Source organism: Denticeps clupeoides, chromosome 13 (assembly GCF_900700375.1).
Source record: "Denticeps clupeoides chromosome 13, fDenClu1.1, whole genome shotgun sequence".
In the NCBI taxonomy this organism is placed as follows: Eukaryota; Metazoa; Chordata; class Actinopteri; order Clupeiformes; family Denticipitidae; genus Denticeps; species Denticeps clupeoides.
In genome coordinates, this window is record NC_041719.1 from 9,598,419 (window position 1) to 9,618,306 (window position 19,888).

The window sequence follows — 19,888 nt, forward strand, 5'->3', positions numbered from 1 at the left end:
GCTCTGGTCATAGCTTACTGTAACTGTAAAAAATATGATTGCATGTAATTCAAAATACGTGCAATGAAACCAAGCATGAAAATTTGAGCTGCTGGCTCATGTCATCAAACAGCAGTGCAGCAGGGATGTTCCTGGTCAGAACCTAGTGGTCAGTTCTCAAAGTTTGGATCCTGCATTAATGTGGGTATATCCACCTAACTAAATAGTCTTTCCTTGTAATGTTTGTATTATATATTGACACATTGTTAATTGTTTACAAATGTCAAATACTACATTAACCTGGTATTTGGTATATTCGTCAGTATCTTTTGATAGCTAATAAATGCTCTGGAAAAACAAAATGTATATTTTATTGCATCAAAGTAATCTAGTAGTATATTGTATGTGTACATATATAATCTAAAATTCCATCGTACATGTTTACTTGTTTATCTGGTATTTCTTTTGCATTTCAGAAATTGTTAGTTTTATGACTGAGATTTGTCACGTTGCCATGAGAATACATATATCAATGTGTACGCTATTGTGCAGTGTGTACGACTATTACAAGGAAATCGGTAGGAAACTGTTATAGTGAATAATGCAAGAGTCTGACTCAACATTTTCTCCTCTTATTGTTTAGGTGCTGAAACTCTTGGACAGGCCACTTTTAAATCGTTTTGAGCTGTGGAGAAATAATTGATACTTTGGTGAGTATAACTCCTACTGGTCAAATATAAAACCCTCTGGATGCATCAGTGTGTGTGGTGTGCCTGCACTGCTAAATGTATTTCCTTAGCATCAAAACTAAGGTTTAATGAGTAGGTTCCGTTGGGAGGGAGTTATGTGGATCGCTGTGTGTCTGGTACAGTAGAACCACACTCTCCACAGACTCCCATGTCACCACCACGCTGCAGTGCCTGATATCCCACTAAGCTCCATACTATAGTACGTCCTTGTGTTGAACTGTCTTCTGTATTAATGTTATTGTGAATAATATCTACAATATGGGCTTTTCTGTTCCTGTACACAGCCTGCTTGAAGTAGGCACTCTGGTCACAGCTTTACACAATAAACCATCACCTTGAAGATGTCATGAAGGAAGTGTGTGGGAGTGATTGAAATACAAGAAATTTTGGATCCAGCAGTCATTTCTATCTGATAAGTGGTTGGGGGAGATTAAAATGAATTTGTTATTGATTTCTCTCTAAGCACAGCAGTGCTCCTGTCCTGTTGTCACCGGTCACGGCTGTCACTTGTCATTAATAATTCAAAAGCTAATTGGCTGTGATGTATATTTTCACGTTTGTGGTCCTGAACTATCATAGTCAATGCAGTTTCAAATATATTTAATTTTTTTTTTTATGTGCAGATAACAGAGCCTTTGAGTGTGGGCTTGGTGTCCTGATCAAGGCATCTTCTGATCTCTGTTCCACATCAGTCATTCTGCAGATTTTGCGCTGCCATAAAGAGTTGAAGTTGGACTCATACTGTCTTGTCTGCTCTGTGAAAGTAGTTTATAAAAGTAGGACTGCATTTGGATGGCTTATTTGAAGTTAAAATGTGGCTGGATAGTCCACTCAGCCATCTCTGGCTGAGGCTACACACAGAGCTACTCATTCCCATCCATAACTTTAAAGAGAAGAAATTTTCAATAACTTTCAATTCGTGTCTGCAGACCCTTAATTTTAGGGTGCTTTCACACCCTGTTACATTTGCGTTGGTCCAAATCAGTCAGTTTTTTTTTTTTTACATTGTATATAAATGCTTCGCTTCGAATCACGTGAGAACATTCTCTATGCTGATTGGTCAGATGTATCGATGCGGGAACAACAAAGGTTCATACAAGTAAACATGACGTTGAAATTGACCATAATTCACTCTTCAATTGTGTGATTGTGTTTGGACCCGGTTTTGGTTCGGTATGTGTTCTTAGCAGGCGGACCACACCGCGCTAGAGTTCACATTTTGACTCAAATCCGGCCCACCTCTTTTGATGCACACCTGAGTTAGATAACTGTGTTCACACGAAGTTGAGTTTATTTCAAGCACAATAAAGCCTGTAGGGGTGAAAGCACTTTTAAGTTACTTGGATTGAATCAGGAACAAAATTAGCTTGCTATGTTTTGTTGCTACAGTAGTTTTGAAGAGACATTTATTACAAGCATTTAATTTATGATGCTCATGAAAAATATATTGTTGGTAGCATCAAAAGGGCTGTCACAAGTTTGAAACAAGTCAAGAAATGAAATAATACAGAAATCATATTAGAAAATACTAGCGTGAACGCAGCTGCAGTATTCCATAGTCTGGGCTGCAGTGTGCACTTCAGTTCAGACGTTCCACGTGGTTACTTAATGAATACAACGTGTGGGAAATTCTACAGTTAATCAGCGAGTTTCCAAGAAAGGGTATGTTCTGAGCTGCACCAGGATAAAAGAACGTTTCCAGGAATGTTCTAGAATGCTGAGTGTACCGCACGGCGCAGTGTAGCCTGTCATTAAAAAAGCACAGAGAACCTGGAAAACGCCGTGGATGTGCCCAGAATTGGCCTTGCTCTGAAACGCTGCATGTCCATGTAAAAGACATGGTTGAGGGAGGTCACAGGGCTCACTGCCACTCGAAAGATGTTTCCGACCTCCAGAAAAGGCATGTCAGATCCCACACAGGAGGGGGGGGAAAGCTAATCGTTTCTGAGCATTTGAGACACCATCCATCTCAATGGCACTTCTGCTGCCTTTCCTGGCATGAGCAGGAATTGCACTGCAGGGATGTGTGCAGCAGATAGTTGTTCACGCCAATAGCTCGTATTGACTGTGGTTGACCTGGTTTACAGACCAAAGCTCTTAAATGGCTTCTTGAATTCATGTTATAGTCAGGCTGAGGCTAGTAGTGGGCGATATGACGATCTGTGTGTTGATGATCTGCTGAAGCAGAGTGATCATGATATCCTCTATAAAAACTATATTCTATCCATCTATTGCGGTTCTATATGCATTCTGTATTTTTTCCCCCTCAGTCAAATTCGTGCTATTTGCTAGTCCCTTAATGCCTGCCTTATACAAACATCGCTCAACCCAAATGTGGCGCTCACACGGCATTCAGAAACTAAGATGGACTTTCTTGAATGGTGGAGACTACATGAAGAAAAGGTTCCAAGGGTTAGCCAACTAGCTCAAAAGTATCTTTGCATTCCAGATACCAGTACTCCCACAGAACGAGTCTTCAGCACTTGTGGCAATATCATAACATGCCAAAGGGCTACTCTAAAGCCAGACAAAGTAGATGAAGTGGTTGTCTTAGTTCAAAACTTGTAATCTGTCTCCTTTTTAGAAGGGCATAAATGCTTAGAAATGATGCTGGAAAACATTCTTAAGTTGATTTATTTTTCTTAATTTACATTTATACTATTTATTCACACTTTAAAGAACCCATTTATGGTTTTACCTTAGGTCATGTCATGTTAAAATGACTTTAATAACTAAGTAATAATGTAGATTTGCATTAGTTCATAAGAGTTGCTGTTTTTACCATTTTTAACTTGTTCTTGAAGTTACATTCTTAGCTTTAAATAAACATGCTTGCAAAATAGCACAAACTGATTAAAATATGTTCAGAAATGTTCTTTGGCCAAAATTCTGTTTGTTTTGATTTTAAGAGTAACTGTAAAAGAAATCGTGATATTTTTGCCATATCAGCCACACCTAGCTGAGACAACAGAGCTGCAACCCTACCCATATGTGGCGCAGTTTACCACATGTAAAGCTAGAGGTGTGAACCTTCACCGCACTCATGATTTGATCCAATTACGATTATCAATGCCTCGAAATCTATGAAGTGCGATGAATCCCATAGATTGTGGTCCCTTTATTATTTCTTGTTACATAAAATCAGTAAGGCTTGTAATGTCCCTGTTCGAGAGGTTACCAACATTTACCCAGGCGTGGCAGAACTGTGGTGCTGTAAGCATAATAAATAGAGAGCGTGATGGAAACCCCAGCAGTGGTTCTTCCCGGTTGGTCTCCTGTCTCCACTTCACAAATTACAACTCCCAGTAAGACGTTAATGTCGTGTTGTAGATTTCTGGACACTCAGAGACTGTTAAGATAAGCTTTTCCTCCATTTCAGGTTAGTGTGTGTTTTGAAATGGCAGAAAGAAAACTGCCCGCTTTGGTTCTATTGGTCCCGCAATAATATGTTATCTTTTATGTCATCTTTTATGTCATCTTTGACCATGTACAGAGAATAAGGCCACCATGTACAGCAGGAACTCCTACCCGGAGTGGCACTGTACTCAGGTCACAAAGCCACAGTAACTACTGGCACCACTTTTTAATGGGAATTTTAATGCAGCTGCCAGAAAATCACCAAGCAATGTCATTATGATGTAATCTGTTATGTGCTGCACTGCATCACTGTCTGCATCATGATTCATCGATTATACGATTTATTTCAACACCCCCTAACATCAGCACTTTTTAAGCCTTTCTAGGTGGTCAGGTGTCTCTTGGTCTTAAAAAAAAAACAAAAAAACTAACAATTGTGCTTTATGCATCAGAAGCTCCTGGGATAAGCAGAACATTGCTTAACAGTGAGCTCACCAAAATCTAGATGCTGTACACACCATCTTGTCCCAGAATAACCTCCAATTTGGCATTCTATCAAGTGTTATTGAGGTCCTCTGGTCCACCCTCCACTTCTACGCTGCAGTGATGAACAGTGTGTGTGTTTGCATGAAGCTACGCTCTTAACCTCACATACCGGTTCAAATGTGACAATGATGTCAAAATGTATCCTGCAGCAATCTTCTTGCTTCTGCTTTAGGGCCATTTTACGGCTGAGTGCTGTGGCTTCAGATATTTATTTCTCCCTTTTTATTCTCTCTCAAATGAGGGTGAGGAATCATTTTTTAATGTACTGCATCACATTCTTTTAATGCTTTGTTGCCTTGTAACTAACGCAGGCAGCTATTTATAGAGGCTTTGCAGGGGTATCATTAGGCTGTGGCAGTAAGATTTGTTCTGGAGGCCAAACTGTGCTGTTCACTGCTTTCACCGCGATACCAAATTCTGACTACTCCTCATGCCAAAGAACGAAATCTATTTGATACATAAATCATAACCATGAACTGTAGAAGCCTTATGGTCCATGTTAATTGTTAATTTGGTCCAGTCTAGTCCTCCTGAGCATCCCTTAAGTGAACAGATGTGCTTTCTACTAATGTGCACTGCCATTGTCATCACTGAGGTGCACTGCTTCTCCCATAGTTCTCATATCATATGATTAATGCTGGCCAGTTGAAGGCGGATATGCAGTGATATTTTTTTTATATATATATTTTTTATTTTATTTTAATTCTTTACAGTTTTAAACTGCATCTATGGCATTTTTGTGGACTCAAGTTTTCAGTCAAGACAGAACTGCGCTCTGAATCCCATTGGTTTTTTATGTGATGCAAGCCTGAAGAACGTCTTGCGCTGTGCCCAGCAGAGCGGCCAGTGGTGGGCAAAGCAGCAAGTGATGCAATAAAGCGATGCTCCGCGAGCATCTTTTTGAACCTACGACATGGTTTTTTGTTTTAATCTATATGTTCTGCCATTCATAAGAATAGTCACCTCAACTCTATGAGGCACCAAATGCATGCTGGGAGAACTTTCCATACACTTGGTTAATGCAGTATAGAGTGGTATGCTGGCTGAGACCCAGAGAGGTTGGTCAAGTCTGTATTATTCCAATTAGGTCTGCACTCTATGGCCTATAAAACAGCTATATCACGATATATCTCAAAAGTTGAAAGTTGTCTTCGGAAAACAAAGTTGTCTGCCTCCATGTCTCTGAAATTGCATGAACTTTGACTGGTCTTCGTTGTTTCCCATCTCTCCGCTCTTATTCCATTTTAAAACGCGCATTAGCAAGGAGAGTTTTCTGTATGGGTGGAGATCAGGCTGTCTGCGTCGACAGCAACCTCGAACCTCGAAAGCAAGGTGCTTTCTACTGTCTATGAACAATAGACAGTAGATGGTATATAAATTGATAAGTAATTTTAAATGTAACTGTTTGGGGAAATGTTACCATTTAAATGTACCGTATTAACCTTTTTATAGATAGACCAACATATTGCATAACTGTATAACAGATAAAACAATATCTGGGCAATTCTACTTAAAGTGGACTGTCACACCATAAGGCCAGTGAAGGAGCAGGTATTTGACTGATTATATGACATTTTAGGATTTCCTTTATTCAGCTGTAGGGTTTACACTAAAATACATTGCATTCATTTTATACATTTTCTACCATGTAGCCATATGTATAATTTGTATAATGTGGTGGTGTTTTTTTTTTTTTTTTTTTTTTTTTTTTTTTTTTTTCTTTTCTTTTACATTAAATTGTGCTTCGTCATCGTAAAGCTCTGAACACTTTCAGCTTTTTTTGGGGTTGCTTTAAATGAAGTCTGAGAAATCGCTGGACTAAAGCTGATAAACACGGCCAGTGAAATTTTGCGGCTCAGACAGTAATAAACGTGGCCTGTTCCAGGGGAACGGGCTACAATCGTTTTGTGTTGGGCCCCAGGGGAAAGCAGTGACCTGTCAGGCTAGTAGGACACTTGAGGCGCCAAACAAAAGAGTTTGTGTGTGTGGGAGGAAGAAAATCTATTTAGGCTCTGCCATGTAATATTCTTTCCATGGTCATATTGGCACTGATGGATCCAGACCCAAAGTAGGTCAAGCAGGGTGACACATTAATCTCGCTGGCCCTATTTTGTTGCCTGCTGATTGTGTTGCATCACAAGCAGTTTACCGCCACATCCGTCTTAATCCATAGTGACACTGTCTGCTAGCATGTGGCACATAATAAGTGCAGGTCATTGTTCCCCCACTGGAACGATCGTGATGATTTGCCTTTGAACTCTGCTTAATTGTTGGAAGGCTTGATGGGGACCGCATGCTTGGGACATCACTTGGGCTGGAAATCACTGCTGCTGACACTGCACTTAATTATGTGCAAATTGTAGCAATTTAGGATGTCTCGATATATGAAAATATAAAGACCTGCCTACATTTTTACTTCGTAAATCTTGGAGCATTTAGCTCTAGTGGAAATTAGTGCCCTGAACTACTATGGCAAATTATATAATATAGACTATATAAGGAAAAAGTAATTTGTGATTTATATCTTTTGTGTTTGTCAGTAGCTCAATTAAAACATTCTTTATATTTGTAATGGTATAAATTGAGATTTATAATGGGTGGTTTTTGCTGGCTAAAGTATCACTAACTAGTATAGATTGCCGTATTTATTATTTTTTTTATGGAACTGCTCTGAGAAGTTGGATTAATGACTAAAAAGATAAAAAAAATTTGCATGTGTTTTCTATTGGCAGAACGCTGCTGCTGCACGACGTGCTGAGTAGCTGTTGTTTCAATGGTGTGAGATCTTTGTGTGTGTTGTTAGTGCAGGTTAGTTCTTGTGTAACCATTCATTTCCCCTGTGCTTCCTCCCAAGGCTGCAGAAGAGGGAGTTTCCCCACCCACCCAGTCCTCAGTCCACTGAACGCTCAATTCGGAATCCCTCGCTCCATTTTATAGCCATGCGGGGTGGTGCTGAATGAGCGGTCCTCCTGGACATTGATTTCTCTGGTTCAGTAATATAGACCAGCACTCTGCGCCATTTCTGAGATTTAATTTGGCTATGGCCTCAGATAAAAGGCATTGATTCAATAGCTTTGTCTGGGGAGTTCTCATTTCTCTAGTGTGATTCGCTGTGCCTACTAGCAGGCATTCTGATTGGTCCATGAGCTTTGTCATGTGTTCAGCTTGTTTTGCATAATTCTGTTTTATCTGGAAGCTATGGAATAGGAGGAGGAGGAAATAATCACTGAGGCATGGGAAGGGTGGCAAGTTGCTAAAACCACAGTCTTGAAAGTATGCAGCAAAAGCCGCAGTGAGCTGTAAATCTCTTCTTCTGCCCGGGACTTATTCAGTGCACCAGAAATGGTGTGTGCTTGAGCGAATCTAGAGCAGCGTTGTCATGACACTCTTGATTTTGCTGTGGGCAGAAAATACAGATCAGCCACAACATTAGACACTTGTTTGGAATGTGCTACTGTTGTGCAAAATGTTGGCAGCAGATATTTAAAGCTGTGTGATGGGATGCATCTTTCAGCGAGAACAAAGCCACTTCCATCAAGAAAGGTTGTTTCCATGAATGGGTGGAATACTCACAGCCGCCTTGCCTGCTTGCCAAAGTGTGTCCTCTGCCATTTCTTCAAGTAAAAAAAACACACACACACACACACACACACACACACACACACACACACAGTCATGTGAGCTACAAGAAAACACAATTGGTCAGACCAGGCCACCTTCTTCCCTTGCACCATGGTCCAGTTCTGATGGTCACATGGTTCTTTACTGGAGCTTCTGGTTTTGCATAGTAGACAGCACGGTCACCCTGGCTAGCCTTAACTCCTAACCACGTACTGAGAACATGCCACTGTCAATATATTCATTTATGTTTATTTGATAGTTGTAGTTATGTTTTAGATGGATAAGGAAAAATCTGGCTGGATTTTTGCTAAGCATATTTATAAGATAAAATAGGTGTCAGAAAGCTCCAATTTTCTCTCTGTCACAAAGGATGAATGTAGTTAGAGCTCCATTAAAGCCCTTATTTGAGGGTCTCTTGAATCTCTGAACAATTCAAATGCCGGAGCCATGAATCCATTTTGTGGGGAGAGAAAGGAGTGTTTCATCACTACAGCTGTGCCTCTCTCAAAATAGAACAAAACCTCATCACTCACATATCGCCCATGAAAAAGATGTCTCCCAGAGACAGAATTATATTGATTTATTTATATATATCTATAAAAACATTTCAGCACAAACCATATCCCACATGGCAATATTGTGCACTTTGTTGTGTCCCAAATGAAAAATGTGATCAGAGGCATTAGTGAAGTCTTGGTTTGTTCCTCAGGGGGCTTCAGTGATTTAGACAGTTTTATCATGCTAAGACTCTGCATAAGGTCACGGATGCGGATATGCAATTTTTATATGGATATGATTTATCATTTAGTGATGTTCAGTAGACCAGAAGAGGCAGATATTAAGCAGGCTAGAAATCATTGGTTAAAATAAATGCATTTTTCTTTCAAAATATGGCAATTTTTATGTAATAATATAGAATGCAGGCATCTGTTTTGAGCAGAAGGCACTGCTGGTTATTATTATTTTTAAAAATTTAAGCAGAAGCCATTTTCGTGTCGTCAAAGATCAAAGCCGCTTATCCTCTGGTAGCAGAGCTCTCGCTCTTTTTTTAAGAAAGAGCTGCACAGCTGCAGGTGACTGAGGCCATTACGTGTTTCTTGTGTAACAGCGCCACTGCAGTGTGATGGCCAACCGCAGGTACTGCACCATATTATCTCTGCTGTTCTGCAGGGCTGACTGGGCCTTCCAATTTTTAAATCAAGCGGCAGAGAGCGAGCCAGCGTCCTTCCTGGCAGTGAGCACCGCTGCCCCAGCGTGAACCCTGCAGTGTAATGCGCTCTGCACACTCAATACGTTTCCAAATGTCACCGACGCGCTGGGACGCTGCGCTGCCGGATGCGGCCGGTTCACATTTGTTTGCAGCTTAGCAAAGATTACGTGAAGTCTCAAATCTTCTTCTCTCTCACCATCTTCATTTTTTTTTTTTTTTTTTTTTTCAGGCTTGTGTCCTGTGTGCTGACCTCATGGTGTAAGCAGGTGTAAAGATGAGCATAAGCAGTGATGAGGTCAACTTCCTGGTGTACAGATACCTGCAGGAGTCTGGTAAGCGGACCCGAAGTGGTGCTACACGCTCGGTGCCGCGTCGAGTGCCCCGTCTGATTGGTGCTGTCTGTTCTCTGCCAGGGTTTTCCCACTCGGCGTTCACGTTCGGCATAGAGAGCCACATCAGTCAGTCCAACATTAATGGAGCCCTAGTGCCCCCTGCTGCTCTGATCTCCATCATCCAGAAGGGCCTGCAGTATGTCGAGGCTGAAGTCAGCATCAACGAGGTGAGGACCTGCCAATTATGATATTTTCACTAGATTTTTCCGTCTTTTTCATTCTGCTCTGACAGCTGTTTAAGAAAGAGCACATCGAGAGCTTTTGTTCAGAGCTTTTGTCCATGATGCAAATCATGGAATTTTTCACTCATTAAGTTAAGAACTTGCACAACACACCGTACCAGTGATAATGTAGACTTTTACTCCAGTAAATGTTAGATTGTGCCTGGTTGTTAGAGAGCAAATGTAAAGATTTGACCTGAGTAGTTGAAATAAAGCGTTTTGCTAACGGTAGTGTGTTAACTGTATATGAATTTTCAGTAGTGACAGCTAAGGCTAGATGATATGGCCTGATAATATTTTTCTAAAATCTATACCGGACTTATTAAAATGTATTTAAAAAAAATATTAAATAGCATTCTTAAGCTGCTTTTTCATGATTTCAGAAAAAGTATTGTTGGTTTGTTAGAGTTTTTTTCCTACTGTGTAACTAGGCACCGCACCTGTAATTTCTCGCACTTCATGTGGTGTGAAAAACACTTTTGACTCTCATCTCCCAAGCTGGGGGTCACATGGACGTTGTGAAGGCGTCAGCTGAGGCGTTTCCCACTCGCAGGCGAAATGGGATGCTTGTTTGCATGTGGCGGAAACTTGCATGTGCAAGTTACGTAGTGCCAAACGCCGTTTCTGCGGAGTCAAGCTGTCCGGTGAAATAACGAGTGGTTGCCACTCCTCTCCCCAAACGCGTCATGGATTGCCATTGTGAAACGCAGCAGCACTGCGGCCTCTGCTTTTAACCATCACCCTCGGTGAGCAGCAGTGTGTGGGGGACGGTGCCTTGCTCCGTGGCTCCTCTGCGGCTTGGCATAGCGGGGACAGCTGTTAAGGAGTCTGGGTGGTAGGGTGGTAGTAGCCAGAAGACCCAGGTTGAAACCCCACGTACTTCCATTGTGTCCCTGAGCAAGACACTTAACCTTAAGTCGCTCCAGGGGGGGACTGTCGCTCTGGATATGGATTATGGACGTCTGATAAATGCTGTAAATGTAAATGAGTTTGATGGCAGTGGGGATGAAAGAGTTGTTACGTCGGGAGATTGTAGATAGTGTGAAGATGTATGGAGGCAGATATCTTCTGTACTCTGCTGCGGTAGACGCCCGGCAAAGAGGGCAACGGAGAACTGATGATACTCTCGCAGTAGTGCTGCCGTACCATGTGGTGATGCATATTTTGAACGCTTTTTGTCTTTTACAAGGGAAATTTGGAATAAATTGGTAAACTTGAATTATCAACCATCTCTAGTGACAGCAGCTTGAACAACCAGTAAAAAGGATGTGAATTTGGAGACTCATGAGAGGTGCTTATTGGTCAAATTTGTGGCCAAGGTTCTGGTTACTGGACAAAATGTCCGGCCCCATTTCACATGTAAATGTAAAAATAGCAATTTTTATAATGCAGATTACTGTACATTAGTGCATTAAAAAAAGTAATAATTTTTAGAAAATCTCAGGTTTAATAAATAAAAAAAATAAAAAATAATAATAATGATAATATCAGCATGCACTATTTATAACATCTGCTCTGTGGGGATTTTCTGGTAAACATTTAATTTTTGCCAAGCCAAGAACACAGTAATACTGTGTTATGATGACAACGTTCATCAGCAGCCAAGTTTCAAGCTTATTATTACTGTAAACAGACTTGAGCTCTCGCCACTCGTCTTTGTTTCTGGGGGAGCGAGAAACAAAAGAAGTGGTCTGCAGACGGTAGCAGGTGACCGTGTCAGCTGCTCCAGCCCAGAGGGGCGTGGGCGGCCGGGGCGAGACGGTCGGAGGGGGTTGACGTCTGGCTCGTGTCCCGCAGGACGGCACGCTGTTTGACGGGCGGCCGATTGAGTCGCTGTCGTTGATCGACGCCGTGATGCCGGACGTGGTGCAGACGCGGCAGCAGGCCTACAGGGACAAGCTGGCCCAGCAACAGGCCACCGCCGCGCCCCCAGCGAACGCCGCCAACATGCAGGGCAACGCCAAGAATGGGGAGAACACGGCCAATGGGGAGGAGAACGGAGCACACGCCTTAGCTAGTGAGTCCCGTTAAAGGTCCATTTTACATTTTATTAATACACACATGTAATATTACCTGTGCGTATACTTACACTCACGTAAATGGGGGGGTTAAGCGAATGGTATCTACAGATTGGGTCCTAGTAACCCGAACGAGGGCTTTCAGTGATTTGATATTTTACAAGCATGTAAGTCTCGCTGGATAAGAGACTCTGCCGAATGCTGTAAATGTAAATAATTGTAAAATTTATATAAAAAAAAAAAAAACTAAATCCAACAGATATAAACAGATATTTATTGTATAAGTGGAGTGATCAATGGTCAGACACTTCTGTGAATTTTTTTGTCTCTATAAAGACCTGGTAACTCCGGTGTGTGCAGATAACCATGCTGACATGATGGAGGTGGATGGAGATGTGGAGATCCCCCAGAACAAAGCGATGGTGCTGCGGGGCCACGAGTCTGAAGTGTTCATCTGTGCCTGGAACCCTGTCAGCGACCTCCTCGCCTCAGGGTCAGTTCTGCTCCTCTCTCACTTCATTAGTGTCTGTCCCTCTCTCTCTCTCTCTCTCTCTCTCTGCCAACAGTCACTTCACGCTCATCCTCTACTCTTTTTCTCAAGTGTTCCAGTGTTTTCTCCGCAGATCTGGAGACTCGACGGCACGAATCTGGAACCTCAGCGAGAACAGCACCAGCAGCTCCACACAGCTGGTGCTACGCCACTGTATACGTGAGGGGGGGCAGGACGTGCCCAGCAACAAGGACGTCACGTCATTAGACTGGAATGTGGGTTTCTGCCTTTGCCTTTTTATGACATCATTTTGCCCTCTGACTATACTGTTTACCAAAATGATGATCAAATGATCCCTTCCCCAGAGTGAGGGTACGCTGCTAGCAACAGGCTCTTATGATGGGTTTGCAAGGATATGGACTAAAGATGGTAAGGGATGTACATCTGCATGCATGCAGTTAATGATTTAACCATTAGTTTGAACAAAATAGATGGAAATGTAATAATTGAATAAACAATAATATGTAAGTTATACCCATTACAATATAAGAGATTTAACTAATTAAACATCTGGATCGTGTAATGTGAGAATAAATTCGTGCTCGTCACATAAATGCCGCTACCTATTTACCATTTAACTGACTGAGCTCTAAAAGTAATATCACTGAGCTCTAAAAGTAATTATTATTTTTTTTATTCTTAATCTAATTGCAGGTAACCTTGCCAGTACCCTTGGTCAGCATAAAGGTCCTATTTTTGCATTGAAATGGAATAAAAAAGGAAACTTCATCCTAAGTGCTGGTGTTGATAAGGTAAGCGTATTGTTTCCAATAGCGTTGTTCTGTATTGATAACCTGTTTCCCCTGAAATATATGCTTCTGACCTGAATTGACTGTGTGATTGGATTAGTGATCTTGAATTTAAATAGTTGCTCTGTTTGCTTAATGTAGACTACAATCATTTGGGATGCTCATACAGGAGAGGCTAAGCAGCAATTCCCTTTCCATTCAGGTACTTCACGTTCACATTACACATTTACACATAGTTTTTCCTGTATGGTGCAGCTGGCTGAGGACCATGTAATAATTCTGCCTTGCATTGTGCCATTATCATCAGCTTCATTCTGCTTCTATGAGCGAGTGTGCAAGCGATAAATCTCCTCCCATGTGTCACCACAGCACCTGCCCTGGACGTGGACTGGCAGAGCAACAACACGTTTGCCTCCTGCAGCACGGACATGTGCATCCACGTCTGCAAACTCGGCCAGGACAGACCCATCAAGACATTCCAAGGACACACGGTAAGCCCAGATCGTGCGCATTTCTCTCTCACACACAAATGCATGCTGGCCTGGTTTAGACCATTTGCATGAGATCTGCTCATTAACCCCTCCTTTCCTGTCTAGAATGAAGTAAATGCAATCAAGTGGGATCCAACCGGTAACCTGCTGGCATCGTGTTCTGATGACATGACGCTGAAGGTTAGAAATGAATTTTCAGTTTATAATGAAATGTGTGCAGGATGTTGGTAGAATTTTGATTTATTAGCAGAATTTATTATTTATTAGCAATTCTTATTCATTGCATCATTTTTGTCTGTTTTGACTGTGGTTGCCTAGCACTCATTGATGTACTTATTTAAGCATTAATAGTGCACTCAGTTGAGTTTTATAATGGCATCTCAGCCAACATCAAAAATATCTTTTTTTTTTATAAGTATAAATGCTGAATAGTGTCTTTTTTCATTTTAGATCTGGAGTATGAAACAGGATACTTGTGTGCATGACTTACAAGCTCACAGCAAAGAAATTTACACCATCAAGTGGAGTCCTACAGGTCCTGGAACCAACAACCCTAACGCCAATCTAATGCTTGCAAGGTAAATTGAGAGTAAATTACCCACGTCACAGTGGAAGAGGAGAAGCACCGAGGGGCTTAGTTTGTGTGTGTGTGCAGGCCACAAATGTGCATGTGTCTGCTCAAACGGTCAGAACACCATGCAGCACGTTTGGCATGTGCCAGAGAACACTGAGATTGACAAATCCGGCACTGGCACCCTGTGCTCTTCACAGATGAAATCAGGTTCACACTGAGCACATGTGAGAGTCTGGAAGCGCCGTGGAGAACGTTCTGCTGCCTGCAACATCCTCCAGCACGACCAGTTTGGCAGTGGAATGGGGTTGGGTGCCATTTCTTTGGGGGGCCACACAGACCTCCATAAGCTCGCCAGAGGTAGCCTGACTGCCATTAGGCACCAAGATGAGATCCTCACATCCCTTGTGACACCATATGCTGGTGCTGTTGGCCCTGGGTTCTGCCTAATGCAAGACCATGCTAGACCTCATGTGGCTGGAGCATGTCAGCAGTTCCTGCAAGATGAAGGCACTGATGCTGTGGACTGCCCCACCTGCTCCCCAGACCTGAATTCAATTGAGCTCATCTGGGACATCATGTCTCGCTCAATCTGCAAAAGCCACATTACACCACACACTGTCCAGGAGTTGGCAGATGCTTTAGTCCAGCTCTGGGAGGAGATCCCTCAGGAGAGCATCCGCCACCTCATCAGGAGCATGTCCAGGCGTTGTAGGGAGGTCACGCCCACACTACTGAGCCTCATTAGACTTGTTTTAAGGACATTACATCAAAGTTGGAACAGCCTGTAGTGTGTTTTCCAAATCCAGACCTCCATGGGTTGATACATTTCTATTGATAATTTTTGTCTGAAGTCTGATGTAAAGAACAAAGAATTTTATAAGAATATTTAATTCATTTAGATCTAGGATGTCTTATTTTTGTGTGCCCCTTATTTTTTTGAGCAGTATATCTTATTACATTTTTTCTCTTCCCACCTCTCCTCAGTGCATCATTTGACTCTACCGTTCGGCTGTGGGATGTAGACCGGGGCATATGCATCCACACACTAACCAAACACCAAGAGCCGGTTTACAGCGTGGCTTTCAGCCCAGACGGCAGGCATCTGGCCAGTGGCTCTTTTGACAAGTGTGTGCACATCTGGAACACACAGGTATGTTCAGCTGAAGATTACTCTACCCAGCAGACTGGTGCACTTTCCCTTCACAGCAGCATATGAGACAAACATGAAATGCATTGTGATTTCATGAAATAAATCATGTGAAAATGGTTGCAAACAGGGAAGTGCTTTTGGACTTTCATCCCCATGACTACTCCTTTTTATTGGCCTAAAAACGAAATGTTGAAAGGAGGTTCCAGAGTGGAGTAGCCCTGATGTTGGACTGCTAAGTGGACTGCTTAAAAATGTCCTCAACAGTCATTTCAACAGCGTCTGTTATCAGTCCTGCAGTGAAACCCAGCCAGTAGATGCGCATTAATCACATACACAGGCCTGTGGTGGTCTATGGCGCGAGTATGTTTACGTTACACTGCCACCTACTGGCGGGGAATGCATGATCCTTTCCACTCTCTGTGCTGTCAGTCTGTTGTAGGGAGGTGCTGTCTGTTGGTCTGTTCTGTTAATTTTCCGTTGATTTATTTGGTTTGTGTGATGTCCTCTCTTCACAGACCGGTGCTTTAGTCCATAGCTATAGGGGAACAGGAGGCATCTTTGAAGTTTGCTGGAATGCAGCGGGGGATAAAGTGGGTGCGAGTGCATCTGATGGATCTGTAAGTGTGAGAACCCCCTGCATGTACTGTCTGTCAGTATTTGCATTGCTAAAGGTTTTGTGTGCTAACCTTGTTTTTTTTTTTTTTTTTTTGCAAATTGTAGGTTTGTGTATTAGATCTGCGGAAATAACGCTGCTTGTTGGAAGCCATGGACCGACTATGAATGTGTACATAGCCAAAATGACTGTCCCTGCCCCCTGTACTGCTACAGTCCTTGTTGAACCATGGCCAGATGAAAAACAAGCACCCTGACACAACAGACTGAGAAGAGAAATGCAAATTCTTACCACATTAAAGGGACTCTTGTAAGTGACAGATGGACAAAGCAATGTAAAAAGGAGAGAGAGAAAAAAATGGACCCGTATATGTACCAAAATTTGGAAAATATTTTGCTATTTGTTAGTTACTTTTCATTCTTCAGTCCCTCAGTCTACGCAGGAGAGAGGATCTTTCATATTTCTACATGCAGACATATCAACTTTCAGAAGCAGGCGGTTTTATTTTCAATTTTTTTTTTTTTTAAGACCAGAGCTGCATGAAATGGAAGATTTTTTTTTTTCAACAGAATACCGTTATTTAAATTGCAAAAGTGTTTGGTACTGTACATTTTGTGGTTCAAAAACAATGTGGGGACTTAAAAGTTTCTATTATTTTTTCTTTTCAGTTGTAGTTCTGATGCTATGGTTTAACTGTTGATATCAAAATGCAGTAGTTTTTTTTCCCAAATGGAGACGTTGTTTCTGCCGTATTGAAATGATTAAAGAAGTACTTTGGTCACTCACGTTAAAGATGATGCGTCACACATCAGACTGCTTTAAAACCATTTTTTGGTTTGTGCACTATTGACGGAGCAACAGGAATTATCAGTAGTAGTTTCTGGATGGGATAACTGCTGTAGCTGTTCACTGAGAGTCCGACCCCTCATTGGTTAAGAGCAGATATTGTTATTCAGTAACGTAGGGGAAAAAATATATATATATTGATATATAAAGCTTAGACACCAATTTTACCACAAGAATTCGGGTCCCGCTTTTCAGCTAAAGGGAAGACTTGCTTTAAGTTTCTTCTTTTACTCACGTTGAACTGACACCTTGCAGATGTCTTTTATTGATGTTCTCAGTTAAAATTGTGTTCTAGTACAGAGCCTATCATTTTTTTACTCTTGAGTTACATAAAAGGTTGGTTAATTCAATGCAAATTCATGGAAATAACCATTCTTGATTTTTTTTCTTTTTTTTTTTTCAGTTTCAGATTTTTCATTCTAGCTGTGCTTTACTTAAACCGAATTGATTTAAATCGCCACAGGCCAAATCTTCACATTTTCTGAACGCCGTTTTTTGTTTTATCTCTAGCAGTTGTGATAACTTTCCAGTTTTTTTTTTTTTCTTTTTGGCGGGGTTGGGGTCCAGAGGATAAGCTGAAACTTGAAGCAAGTCTGGGTGTTGGGCTAGAAACCAGAAATTCCCTTGGATTTATAATCTTCCTCTGTGTATACTTGCCATGAAAATGAAGCCTGCTCAAGTATGAGTAGTTATCCATTTTTTTCTAAACATATTCTAGGCATCTCATAGGTTGTTTTTTGTGGATTTAATGCCATGCAATGAAAAGTAAAGAATTTGATTTTTATTAAATGGAAGGGACAAAAAGGGTACATTTTAATTTCACACTTACCCATTCTGCATCTGTCACTATTCATGGAGCCTAAGAACCTAAGAGAACTAAGCAAAATCTTGTGATGTGGACACTTATGAAACGCTGTAACAAATGTCAGTTTGAACTTCAGGAAGCAGAGTTTAAGATATTTATTTTTGCAGCGGGAGAGCTAATTTGGGCTAATTTGGTGACTGCTCCATAGAATGTGTGAGTGCCATTTTTTTGTCTTTCCCAATAAGAGCCAGCATCATCAGTAGTGCTCCAAGCCTCACTGTCGTCCTATTCAGCCTTACATCTTTCTTTTTTAGGATATCACTTTTGTGTATAACCTTGCATTTTATACAGTGTTGTACTCTGGACTCTGTATAAATACTCTACTCTAAGTAGATTGTACCATCTGAACACTATTTATTATACAGTCTATGACAGTGAAAGGATCTTTTTAGTTTTTTTTTTTTTTTTTTTGTTAAAAAAACAAAAACAAAAAAATGGCTTTCCCAGTGTCTGCTTGCCACGTCCTTTTCATTTCCACTCCCTGAATTCTAATTATATTCTTACTATGTGTGTCCCCTGGACGTTTTGTACTCTTTTAAACTTTTGTAATTCATATTTCTTTGTATCTTAAAAAAAAAAGTATGATTATTGAAGATAACCTGGACCGTGTACAGTACAGCCTACCGTTTGATAATTTGGGGTTTCACATTACATTTTACGTGCCCACGCCCACCCTTTATTAAAGTTTTTCTTTTCTGGTTTGCAAATTCCCCTTGCATTGAATCGATCTGTTGTAATTTGAATCAAATCCCAAAAAGTCCAGAATAAAATATATTTTGATATTAATGCTATTGTCTGTTTTGGATAAATATATTCTTGTATGCATACCTACCTACATTTTACAGTTAAATTAACAGGATTTTGCATAAGTCTCCGGATTCATAAAAATTTTATTAAGTATATAAATATGTCTACTGTATGCAGTTAAATTGTTCATTCTAAATATAAATCAAAATGTTGTGATCATTATTGCGACATTAATTCATTTGCAGATAGACTAGGCAGATAAATTGGATAATTTGGAAAACCGATTCAGCCCTTTATCTCTAACATCTCCCAGTAACAAATAAGTATATAACCAATAGTCTGCATAAACAGATTTTAATGCAATAAACAAGAACTTTTAAAATAAGTAAATGTTTAAATGGGCATAAAAGTTCTCACATCTTTCTGTTCCATATTTATTTCCTATGTAATATATATATATATATATTTAAATATCCACTAGAAAAGTGCACTACAATCACTACATTGCATTTAGCATATAATAAAAATGCGGATTTAGCACCACTTTAACACTGAATATGGCACACTGTTGTAATGCTTACACTAGTGATATGTTATCAATATCTTTTAAGTCAGTACTGACATATCAAAGAAAAAATATACTATTTTTGGTTTAATAATATAATTCAGAAATCTTACATCATGCAGAAAAAGGTTTTTGCATTAATTCAAAAAGTAGATCTTGAAAGTTTCTTCAGTTATACAGGTGCCATTTTTTCTTGTACTATAGACAGCTGTGCTGATATCTGCATGATCACAATTTCTGTTATTGTGGGCATCATACTGATATTATTGTAGATCAATATAATTAAAAACCTATCCCTGGGGGCTACATCTACATGTGGAAGGATCTCCCACTAGAAACTGCACACACGACCTCTTTGGAGTGACCTAATCGGGCCAGTTTTTCCATCAGAGTACTGAAGAATTGCTGAAGGGAAAATGGGGAAGGTAGAAGCCTTCAACGATCTCCACCAGACTCTGCACGATGTCGTAACCCACGGCAAAGAGGAAGTAGACCGGCAGTGCCCAGATCAGGCTGGACCCAAGCTCCCCTACAGGCAAAGGCACTGTGAAGTTCCTGTGTAGAGCAGCAAATGGCAAGATGTTCAGTGGTGAAGGGGCACCAAGTCTCTTCTAACAAACAAACATACACACACACATTAGCCAC

The 19,888-nt window shown here is 40.9% G+C and overlaps 2 protein-coding genes across 2 annotated transcripts in view; one reads left to right on the forward strand and one right to left on the reverse strand.

The window, feature by feature from the left end:
• tbl1xr1a (TBL1X/Y related 1a) overlaps nt 1-18,722 on the forward strand; it is a 34,815-nt gene extending 16,093 nt beyond the window's left edge. The window contains exons 2-16 of the mRNA XM_028999692.1: nt 623-689; nt 9,692-9,794; nt 9,876-10,021; nt 11,873-12,092; nt 12,454-12,586; nt 12,717-12,858; nt 12,949-13,012; nt 13,298-13,395; nt 13,534-13,594; nt 13,762-13,883; nt 13,989-14,063; nt 14,334-14,461; nt 15,442-15,607; nt 16,123-16,224; nt 16,328-18,722. Coding sequence (XP_028855525.1) covers nt 9,737-9,794; nt 9,876-10,021; nt 11,873-12,092; nt 12,454-12,586; nt 12,717-12,858; nt 12,949-13,012; nt 13,298-13,395; nt 13,534-13,594; nt 13,762-13,883; nt 13,989-14,063; nt 14,334-14,461; nt 15,442-15,607; nt 16,123-16,224; nt 16,328-16,354 — 1,542 coding nt within the window. The 5' untranslated portion in view covers nt 623-689; nt 9,692-9,736 and the 3' untranslated portion in view covers nt 16,355-18,722. The remainder of the gene's footprint in view (nt 1-622; nt 690-9,691; nt 9,795-9,875; nt 10,022-11,872; nt 12,093-12,453; nt 12,587-12,716; nt 12,859-12,948; nt 13,013-13,297; nt 13,396-13,533; nt 13,595-13,761; nt 13,884-13,988; nt 14,064-14,333; nt 14,462-15,441; nt 15,608-16,122; nt 16,225-16,327) is intronic.
• Nucleotides 18,723-19,013: 291 nt separating this feature from the next.
• LOC114801611 (uncharacterized) overlaps nt 19,014-19,888 on the reverse strand; it is a 59,991-nt gene continuing 59,116 nt past the window's right edge. Inside the window, exon 18 of the mRNA XM_028999691.1 lies at nt 19,014-19,798. Within this exon, the coding sequence (XP_028855524.1) occupies nt 19,630-19,798 (169 nt within the window). The 3' untranslated portion in view covers nt 19,014-19,629. The remainder of the gene's footprint in view (nt 19,799-19,888) is intronic.